The sequence below is a fragment of the Macrobrachium rosenbergii genome, chromosome 46, assembly GCF_040412425.1.
Source record: "Macrobrachium rosenbergii isolate ZJJX-2024 chromosome 46, ASM4041242v1, whole genome shotgun sequence".
Lineage (NCBI taxonomy): Eukaryota > Metazoa > Arthropoda > Malacostraca > Decapoda > Palaemonidae > Macrobrachium > Macrobrachium rosenbergii.
This window is the reverse complement of record NC_089786.1, coordinates 49,703,717-49,715,093: the sequence shown is the minus strand read 5'-3', so window position 1 is coordinate 49,715,093 and position 11,377 is coordinate 49,703,717. Positions and strand designations below refer to the sequence as shown.

The 11,377-nt window shown below is 37.7% G+C and overlaps 1 protein-coding gene across 1 annotated transcript in view; it reads right to left on the bottom strand.

Annotated features, from left to right (window-relative positions):
• Nucleotides 1–5,930: 5,930 nt before the first annotated feature.
• Nucleotides 5,931–11,377, bottom strand: part of LOC136830490 (calpain-A-like) — a 47,533-nt gene continuing 42,086 nt past the window's right edge. The window contains exons 7-11 of the mRNA XM_067090027.1: nt 9,899–10,071; nt 8,671–8,848; nt 8,140–8,251; nt 7,060–7,178; nt 5,931–6,152 (exon numbers count right to left, since the gene is read on the bottom strand). Of these exons, the coding sequence (XP_066946128.1) occupies nt 5,931–6,152; nt 7,060–7,178; nt 8,140–8,251; nt 8,671–8,848; nt 9,899–10,071 (804 nt within the window). The remainder of the gene's footprint in view (nt 6,153–7,059; nt 7,179–8,139; nt 8,252–8,670; nt 8,849–9,898; nt 10,072–11,377) is intronic.

The following is an 11,377-nucleotide window of genomic DNA, read 5'->3' as shown; positions in this document are numbered from 1 at the left end:
AAGGCATTTCTAGCCAAAGAAATGCAGTATACTTGTGAGTTTTGAATACACTTGTCAAAAATTCTAGTTGAGTGTTTACTCATTTGGAGAGCAATACGTGACACACTTCCTGAAAGGACAATTTACTGGTTTCATCACAGACTGACACATATCTGACCTGAATTGGCTGTTTGAAGCCACATTCTGTCTTGGAATCCAGGGCAGGTACTACTGTATAGGAAGTTTAGTCTTTAAAATGGACTAATAATATCCAGCGGTGAATGTTCAAATCACCAGCAAAAACCAGAGAGGTGGTTGGCCTCTTTCTATATCCTTCTCTCTCTGAAAGTGCAGTAGTCTTTTGCTGTGGACAAACTGTTGAGTTGCAAAATGCATACAGGTGTGAACGTCATAAGATTACCGTATGTCAGTGGAAGTTGGCTAAATATATACAGTACCCTCATTAACTGAACTAGGTATGAGGAGAACTACTGTAATCTGTTCAAACAAAAAGTCGACCTTGGCTTTAAATAGCCTATGGATAGTCTAGCAGATTTCTTTAAAATTACAGTCTTGCAGATTTCTTTAACATTAAAGTTAGGATGAAATGGTTAACAATCTGATTTTAATCTTACTGATGACGTTACTGTGAATTAACTTGAGTGATAAAGAGCCCATCAAGACACTAAAAGTAGGAAATAAATACCCACTGCCAACTGGAATGTTGGAAATAATTTATGGTACAGTCTCTGGAATATATGAGATCTGGAATTTGGGAACTAGAACAGCAACCAAAGACTGGTACTGTTTACTGTATATGAAATAAATTCCATGAACTAGAATATTGGGGATAAGGTGACATTGGCAACTGGAATACTGGAGATCAAAAGGTTTGAAAACTGGAATGTAAAAAGTATCTAGAAAGTGAAATGTGGATATCTGGGAACTGGATTATGGGAAATAAATAACTATTCGAGACAGGTAACATTTAGAAGCTGGAATGTACGCAATACACAAACTGATAACTAGAGTGTAGGGGGTAACTCCTGGAGTCTGACAAATTTTGAGAAGTGGAATGTAAGAGGCAACTTTTGAAAACTGGAATGTTGTAGATATCTGGAAACTTGAGTGCAAGCAATTAATATTTAAGGAAAGTAGAATGAAGGAAACATATACCATTTCCAGAATCTGAAATATGGAAAAGGAAGGCTTTCTGAAAACTTTAGTACAGTATAAGAATTCCATATTCAATAAAAACTGGAATGTCAAGAGGTGCAATCACTGAATGCTGTACTCTTGGATATGATGGAGTACAAACAGATAGTGAGTTTAACAAATGAAGTCTGGAATACGATATCCTTGCTCATGGAGTTTAAAATTCTTATTGACTGATGTTTTTGTTCCTTTTTTTTTTAAGGGGTTAGAAGTAAAATGTTCATTCAATTGAATCACTTTTATTGGATGTCATAATCACACGAGGATTTTCTTTCATTTTGGAGAGTTACATTGACACAGAGACTGTTTTGAAAAAAAGTCTTTCATGATAGATAATTTGAAGGACATATAGCTGACTAACAGACCGGACTTACAACATGCAAAGGGATTGCTTTCTATGATGTAATGTGTAAGAGTCAGAATATCCTTCAGGAATATGGCTTGTTTACTAAACAAGTAAAATAACCCTTAGTATGTATAAATCTAATGCAGGCAGACTAAACAAAATTTTGCAAATATTACAAAATATTCTTAAATATTAACAGCTTTGTATTTTGTACTTTCTGTTTTGTTGAAATTTACATCACTAATTTTTCAGAGCACATCCACGTAAAACCAATATACCAGTTGTGTATATTTTGAGCCCTTTGTATTTTACCATAGTCTTTAGATTTGCAAGTTTGTACTGTATATTGTTAATTTAGTAAACACTGGAACTGAATTTTAACGAGCCAAGATGTTACTCATTTGAACAAACTGTATAACTGATGAGACATTTGACAGTATGTCATGACACAGGGTTCAGAGTTTATGTTCATTGGCAGGACCCTTTATGGAATAGGTCATTATCCGACTGCATTTACTACTAAAATGAAAGCTTAAGGTTTGTGTAGCCAGATACCTTGTTTTATAATTAACCCAAAGGAAAGGAGAAAGGGAGGGGTGGGAATGAGAACAGCTTACAAGAAAAGGATGTTAAACAAATCTGAAAGGAGAGCAGAATTATTAATACTAATGAAGTAGATAAACTACAGTGTACCATCAAGACAGTTCTATCGAGACCACGGTTCTATACCCTTACAGAGCTGGCCCAAAGGACTTGTCAATGATTGAGGGGTGGCACTTGGAGACAGGCAAAGTTGAGGAAGTTAAATCCAAAGTTGAGGAAGTTAAATAGTTGGATGGCAAGACACCAAAAGAAGAACAGATGAAAAGTCAAGAGCGCATTGCAGTTGTGATGCATGGACACTGCAAAACCCCTCATGCATTGTCTACAGGTCTCCACACAAGGACCACTGTGGGCAACATCCCCTTATGAGGAAACAGAAGAAAGAATGTCCCATGCACTGCTGGTATAGGGAACAAAACAAATATGCTCAAATGAAAAAAAATTATCAAATAAACATATTAATAAGGAAAGTCATGGTGACTTAAAGTTACACTGGTGGATGGATAGTTTGGACTAAACTGGCCTGATGCTGATATAGTCGCTTGCCAAGGGGCAGCCCCTAAGTGGGATGGGGTCTGAAAAGGAATAAGGGCGGTGGTGTGACTCTGTGGACTTGGACGAACCAATTTTGAATAGGTACGCGCAATTTCATTACCTAAGTATATACTTTTTCCTTATGTACTCTGTGATTCAACATAAAAACTTTTCCAAATTATATATGTCAATGATTCTTTCTATGAACAGTTATCTTTTGTGGAAACTGTAAAGTAATGCCATTTTGTAGCCCAGCTCTGGCAGAACCAAGGGATAAGATCATAAAAGCAGGGAGAATGAGAATTTCAAAGTTTGACAGAAGAAATGCTCATGAAAGACTTTGACATCACAGTGATAATTATATCGGTTTAAACAAAGATTTATATATAACTGAGGCCAAGTCTGAAGGTTTAACTACTACGGGCTGGCAACCTACGGGTCATCTGGTTACTAACTGGTAGGTTGCCTTGACAAGATAACAAAACCTCAAGACTTTTTGGCTGCGGTTACAGTATACTGTACAAGGTTATGGTAACCTTCAAGAACGATGGATGTATACACAGACTACAAATGACTGAACTGACACGCCAAATGGTGTATTTAAAAGTTGATAAACACTAACATAGTGCTTTTATAAAGCTACAGAGATACAAAATCATACGATGGAATACAAAAAGGAGTAATTCTTTAGTTTGCACATGTTATTATGACTGTCATGATCTAAGCACAGTATAGGCTACTGTAATTGAGCCAAAATTAGGTTAGGTTTTTCAAAACTACATACAGTATATACTTTATGTTCACAGACAAATAGATGAGGCTAGGTTTCTTTCAAATCTAAATTTACTGTGCACAGACAATTGGCTGACACTTATCTGTCATAATATCATGCACATCTAAAGCAAAGTTCTAACGACAATATAATAACGAGTTGCCTAAGAGTTGAGCATATATATCAAATATCACAGGTAAATCACACTGCAGCAAAGCTGACCAGACCACAGCTTGCAAATATTGCAATATTCATCTGGATCAACTTTACCTGGACTATTTTACACCATTCAAGTACGGTACCTTCGCTAAATTGATTTTTTGCATACATAAAGATTCTGATTGGAGATATTGTAGGGAAACATTACCTTAGTGGTTAATCACAGTGAGGTCACATTGTTTGTTTGGCTGTTCAAAGATATCTTAAGGAAATATAGATGAATCTTGGTGAAATTTTGGGAAAAGTAGACTATGGGTCAATGAAGAGTGGCTAGATTTTCACATAAGTTATGGTTACAAATGCAGCTTCCAGATGTTTTGTTTTTCTATGCTGCTGTAGTAATTCACTACCTGAGTGCCTTGTGGTTTAGTTTTAAATTATATTAAACTTCCAGAAAGTTTGGGTTAATTTGAAAGAAAAATGTTTGTTTTTAGACAAACATCAGATAATGCAGTTGCTTGGCTGTTGCAAATATCACCAAATCTCTCTTTCATTTACCAATATAACTATTTCAATACTTTTAATTCAATACAGATTTGCCACTAACAGTGATTAGCAACATTTTGACCTAGACTCTTAAATTTGCATTCCATCAAATTACAGACTTTTAATGTTGTGACACCCGTTAAAAAGAAAATTAGTTCTTTTCATTTGCTAGCCATCTCCCATTTCTCTACTTGACCAAACCATCTCCAAACACTGTTCCACATTCTTGCCTACAGTAACCTTTTAACCACACGGAGGAATTTTGGCATATTTATGGGGTAATGCAACCATACCGTACAGCGTCCATCTGTCCAGTGCTGTACATGAAACATCAAATGACTAAAGCATGCTGCAATTCAACATGTCAAAAATACTAAAAAGTGTGCAGCCCATAAATAGAACGAGGTAACTTAGATGAGTTTTGCGCAGTAAATCCGACAGTATTGATTATACACATGAGTTGGAATGGCACTAAGGTACTAGGCTAAATTTTTCCTCCTATATCATTGTCTTTTCCAGGGGCTTCTCCTCTCATCCTGTGGGGAACTTCCTTACTTAAAGTGACCCTCCTCTGTCAGGTACTCGGTCTTTCAGCGTCCATGGAAATGGGAAGCAAGTTGTACACATAATGTCGCCGGGCCAATTGCTTACGTTTTGATGGTCATTTAGAATTTGTTCATCTTAGTTGCATCTTTAACACCAGTTACAAGGCCAGTTAAAGTACACATGCCGTATATACAGAAAAAAAATTTCGAATATTCCTCGGTTTTAAGTAAGAAAATTGTCCACACACATCTAAACTAACTAGCAGAGTGTGATTACATACCTGTTCATTCATAACTCCACACATTCTGAGGGAACGGACAATCTGGTGAGATAGTTACTGGTTAAAAAAAAAAAAAAAAAAAAAAAAAAAAAAAACTAAAAAGACCTCGACGTGTTTAGTATGTCATATCTGAGGCCCTTAGGGTCTAGTTAAAGTATCTGTCAATTGGAGGATTCCAGTAATGTTTGTTTTGAATAAAGATAGTTGTTGCTAAATTCTCCAAATTATATCACTTACATGAGTATACGCAGATTCCAGGAACGTGAGTTTGTAGCAAGACCCTCAGACATAAAGATAAACACACTTCTCTAAGTTAACTAGCTTCATTTATGGGCTCTACACTTTTTGTGTGACAATGACACAACCTTTAACTACAGGATAGTAAATCTGGTTTATATAATTGATTAGTAAGCATTTAAATCACCGTTTTTTTTTATTTGAATACCATAATTTTATAAACTGCCTACATTCGCAAGCTTAAATATCTTTAAGAAGTTGTTTCATGACAGAATACGAGTTGCAAAAGATGTTTTGACGGATTTTAAACACTGGCAAGTTTATGCCAAGGGTATACTCCATTCGTTGTATGTGATGATTCACTTAAAAGGGACACTTTTTATCAGTATTTTTTATAGAATAATTGGAATAAGCACAATTGCACTTTAAATTCCATATCAGCACCTTCAACAACGCAGCAGCTGCTTAAGAAAGAATTTATTAAAATCAAGTCGATTGCCATGTACGCCTACAAGTAGTAGTAACCTTTGAAACGGCTCCATCTCCAAAGTTACAATATTATAAAGTTCCGGTTTAGGTTAAGTTCGGAGGTGCTGCCTTTGCATCGGCACCTCCATATATATATATATATATATATATATATATATATATATATATATATATATATATATATATATATATATATATATATATATATATATCAACTGATATATCTAAGTCAGCTTCTTCAGTTCGAAAGGCTTCGGAGAGTAGACTCGCACCATAAAGTGCCCCGGAGTGTCTGGGAGGAACGTGGCTGGGATGATGACGTAATGACCTGGTTCCAACTCCTGCCGCGCCAGCACTTCCCGGAAGTTGATGTAAGTGCCGGAAGTGCCCTCCTCGTAGTGGTAGTGGAAGTGGTACGAAGGTAGGCGGTTTTCTGGGTCGTCCGTCTGTCAAGGGAGTGGTAAAATGGCGGATCAACTGTGTTAAAATTCAGACTTTCAATTGTAACCGTCATTTTGGAAATAATAATTTTAAAGTTTTTATTTACAATGGTCAGTGTAGACATAATGTGAGCCATTAAAATGTTATGTCACACATAAACAGAGAATAGATGTTGTCATTTAAGGTGGTTATCTTACGTAATTCACTTACACGATGTGTTATAATATTTCAAAGTGAGCAGCTTGAATTTCTCGTTACAATTTCGTTGGCGATTTTGGGGTTACTTGTAAATTTAGCCTGTTGCTAGCAAATTGCAATATACTGCCTTTTTGCATTCATATTCAGTATTAACGGCTCAATACTCCTCATTCATACTGAATGCCATGATTTAGCATGTAGTTTGGATGTGACAATGGTGATTGTCTTGTATTTTCAGTCACATTCCATGGCGTTAACGTAGCCCAAAAACGTTTCAGAATTCGAGACAAGTTTTTCTTTTTCTTTTAATTTCTTTCGAGATGTAAGTACTAGCGTTTATTTATTATATAAAAAGCGAAAATAGGCCTAATCACTAATCTCTGCGATAAAGCCCAGACAATTATTGCATATATAGGCTAAATATTTTTTGTTGATTGCTAAAAATCGACAATATAACTTATTGATGAGTCTAAGATCAGTTTGACTGGCAGTCGGAAAAACTTATTCCATTTTGTTAATAAAAAAAAACGCAATTTACTCTACAACTGATGACGAATTTACGCAGTTGATAAAAATAATAAGATAATTTATTACTCAAATGTAGTACAAACAAAATCTTTAGCTGTGGTAAGAGAAAGTCGCTGGTTGCAAAACTTATGTCTCTTCCCGCCACCCAAAACGTCCACACCCACCCGAAAGGCCTAACCCACTCACCTTGTAGATGACGAACCCAATCTGTATCATCTTGACTCCCATGGAACGGTTCGACCTCCTGTGCTCCTGCAGTAGGCCTATGAGAACGCTGCAGCGACCTTCGTTTTCGTCGTCGTCGTCTGCAGGAGATGAGAACACACAGGTTTACGTTAAAGGGAGAGTTTCGTTTACAAATGGATGACTTTAGGGGCGAGGTAGAATGGTTTTATCAAAGAAAATGGTCCTTTTGAGAGGGTGACTTCAATAAAATGCAAGGTCCTAAATGACAGCTTGGATAATGGGTCGTAAAGTCTTATCGTGACCAAAAATCACTTCTATCAGATGGCTAAGGTCTGTTGCAAGTATAAATTGTGGTCACAAGAATCTATGTGACAACGGCTTCTGACCTAGCTTACTGGCAAGCCATCTACAGCAAGACTATACCTATAAGAAAAAACATAGCTTTTTCCAATTAATTTAACATGTGCAAAAGATACTGAATTAATCTTGGTATTTGGTGAAAATGCAAAACTTTATTTAGGGACGAATTATCAAGGTGTGGAAGACACGAGTCTCACGATTATTCTGGAATACGGGTCAGGAGTCAAACAGAGCCTTATCCATTTATGGCTTTTGCTTGACCTAATTTGTTGTATCTTCGCTCCTAAAGTTCAATGACTGTGGTTTGGTTCTTTGAGTATCTATTGGTTAGACAGTTATCCTTTAACGTCTTACCAAGCACTGGTTATGCCGAGGGCAACAAATAGCTTATCTCGATCTTAATTGTACAAGAATCTGTACATAATGACTGGCCAATTCGGTCCTGAGAAAGCGTGTTTTACCGAGTGTCTCCTCGTCCATTTTCGTGTAGAAAGCCTTCTGAATCATTAGACTGAGTTTACCTAATTTTTATCGAGCGGGATAAATCTAAATAGTATTGATCTGATCTATCTGAATCAAGAATAACACATTAATACATTAGACTCAATCTCACTTGGTGCGAATTCAGACTAACTTAGGGTCTTCAGAGATCTGTGAAGTCGTATTTGAATTCATTGCAAGAGAGTACAGCAAGATTTTAAATAATAATAATAATTGTACCTGGTTCTGTTATAGTTAACAAATATTGTGGGTTGGTCGCAAACTTCTCGAAGTCGTTTCTGCTCCCACCTGCGCTTTCGCTGACTACCCATTCGCCCTTAATGGCTTTCACCTGTTGATTGTGAGAAGATTATTGTATGGTATAAGGCGAGGTATCTTATTCAAATGATTTGTTTTTGGTTTGAATATATCATACCAGTTGATTTGTTATACATTTTCATAGAATAAAGAAGAGTTTTTTGGTGATGATTGAATAGGTAATAAACAAATAAATATATAAATACATATTTCAACGTGTTTGATTCCAAAACATTTGGAAAAACGTCATGGGAATAAACAGGGAGTGAACGAATAGTAATGAATGTAATAAAGTAACGAAAATAAACAATTCAAAAATGCGCGGGAAAACGAAGAGAAACGGTTGAAAGGTCTTTGAAGGCTCACTAAACAACGAGCTCGAAAAAAGCGCGGGAAAATACCAAATCAAATTTAACCTTCGACTCATTCTTTGAAGCGCCTTTAATATCTCACCTGGCCTACGTAGTCGACGGTCCCGTCGTGATCGAAGTCTGGGCCAATCGTGCAGACCGAAACCTCTTCGAACTGAGAGCAGAAGTCGTCGAAGCACATCCAGAACTCGCCGTCAACCGTCAGGTGGAAACCGAGTTTCTTTTTTTGTTCGTCTGAAATGCCGTCCCATTTCTCGTCGCTGTTTTTGGGGAAAGGGTAATTAGAACGCTTTTTGTAAAGGGTTGATTATTCTTTTGAAGGCGGGTTAGTATTACGAGTAAAGTTAGAAAATGGAGGTGAAAGGCTTTTAAAAGAATGTATTCTGTTATAGTTCCATAGTACAAATTAATGAACAGATAGAAAATTTTATAATCCTATATATAGATATCTATCAGTTCTAAGGTGATTCTCGAGAACTGATATATTGCAGCAGTGATAATGACGAAGGAACAAAGGGGATACGTGCCTAAAAAATATGTTGTTTACTTTTCGCGTGGAATGAAATTGAGAGCTTCCATAGGGAGTGTTTGGTTTGAATTAAAGAATTCAGATTTGCAAATAATCTTGATCAATGATATTTAAGAGTAGATAATTAATATTTTACAATAAATAATTTTTATATACCCATAATAGATTCAGTTAGACATTCACAGCTCGAAAATAAACTGCGGGAAAGAGCTGAGATTATTCAGTGTGAAAGGGAACGACATCGATGGCGCTCTGAAACTTGCTTTTTGTGAAAATACTTTCGAAAACAGGAGGAGGAGGAAATTTGAAGTGGAAGGGAAGATCATTGGATGAGAGGAGGATGTAGACTGGCAAAAAATTAAAGGGTGGAGGAGGAAAAGAAAGATTAAGATGATAAAAGTAGGAGGTGAGGAGGAAGGTGGATTAACGCCAACGTTAACTCTGCAGCGATAGATGAAAACTGTAACCTGAATCCCGTAGAGTTTTTTCCATAACTCTCGTACACTCCTTCCAATTTAACCTACCTTATGTCAGCACGGGCTCTTGCTTGCGGTCAGCTCGTAAATAACACAGTTGACAGATAATGGTACCCAGAAACAAATACCAAATGTGCTTATAGATTTAGGCGGCCATATGCCAGCACAAACTCTCAAGGCTTCTGGAGCATCCCGTGAGAATTATAAATACACATCTTGGACATTAACTACCACATGGACACCTGCTTTAGGTACCTGGAAGCCCAAGTCCCAGAGGCTGGAAAGAAGAAGGCGCTAAACCTCACCTGTCACCCCAGTCGCCATTCCACTCAGCCTCGTTGGCCCACGGGTTCCGGACGCGTAAGAGTTTGACCGTCCCCTGGGTTTCGTGTCTCACGCGGGCCACGCCAGACACCGTGTAAGCATGGCCTTCCACCAACCCGTGTTCATCCGCTTTCGTAGCCAGCTTCCAGTCGCCCTTCGGAGGGAAAATAAATGTTTTTTTTATTCCAGGTGATCTCAGTAATTCTGACGACTTTCTTTTGTTCTAGCACAGTTTAAACGTGACCGTATTAATATCCAGAGATTAAGTGCTAAAGGAATGAACTGTAGGGTTATACCAGACTCTAGAATACTCGAATGCGGTTTGAATACGTCTATAACATTCCTATAGTAATAAAAGTGGCTCTCATGTCCCAGAGGATCATTAGAGAGTTAACAAAAAGCACGCCTCAAGCCCTACCTTTCACTTTTACAGCAAGTTGTGCTTACGAATTTACAACGGTCATTTCCTACACATCTAGTGAACACTTAGGTTAGTTGTTACGTGCTTCCCTTTACAGCTGAGTTAACGTTTAAAGTTGCTTCTAGAAGTTCTCCTGCACGACAGCGTGCCGGAAGTTGAAGAAGAATGAAGGTTCTAGCCACGACTAAGATTACACGAAGAAGTGCTTGAAATGGTATGAGGGTAACTAATGTTGTTTACAGAATTAACCAGAATATTTATTTGTCCAGAATGCAAGCGGTCATGTGCGTGTGAGTCTAGACTAATACATCTAGCATTTAATTCTTTTTGGGACCAGTCTATCTAAGTCTCTAAATTTTTGGGGGGCAATTTCATCTATGGCCCTAAAATTTTTTGGGGGACCAGTTCATCTACGATCCTGAAATTTTTGGGGGTTAGTCCATCTAAGTCCCTAAAATGGGGGAATTCCATCAACGACCCTAAATTTGGGGGCCCATTCTGTCTTCGACCCTAAAGTTTTTGGGGACCAATCCATCTACGGCCATAAAATTTTGGGGCCAGTCCATTTAAGTCCCTAACTTTTTGGGGGCAATTCTATCTACGACCCTAACATTTTTGGTTGGGGGGGGGGGGGGGCAGCCCATCTACGACCCTCAAATTTTTGGGGACCAGTCCATCTACGACCCGAAGATTTTTGGGGAGACCATTCCATCTGCGACCCTAAAACTTTTGGGGGGACCAGTCCATCTAAGCCCCTAAAATGTTTAGGGGGTAATTCCACCAACGACCCAAAATTTTGGGAGCCAGCCCATCTACAGTCCGAATTCTTGGGGTGCCAATTCATTTACGAATAAAATTGTCTTAATCAGAAATTATTTTTGAGCCAGTCCATCTGCGTCTCCAACAATTTTGGGGTCAGTCATGTTTTGTGTGTGTGTGTTTTCATTGCTACTGGTTGTGAATGTGTGTGTGTGTGTGTGTCCGTGGTTTACAAAGTCAGGCATTGTTTTTGTTCTGGATACGAAGACGAATTTGTTGT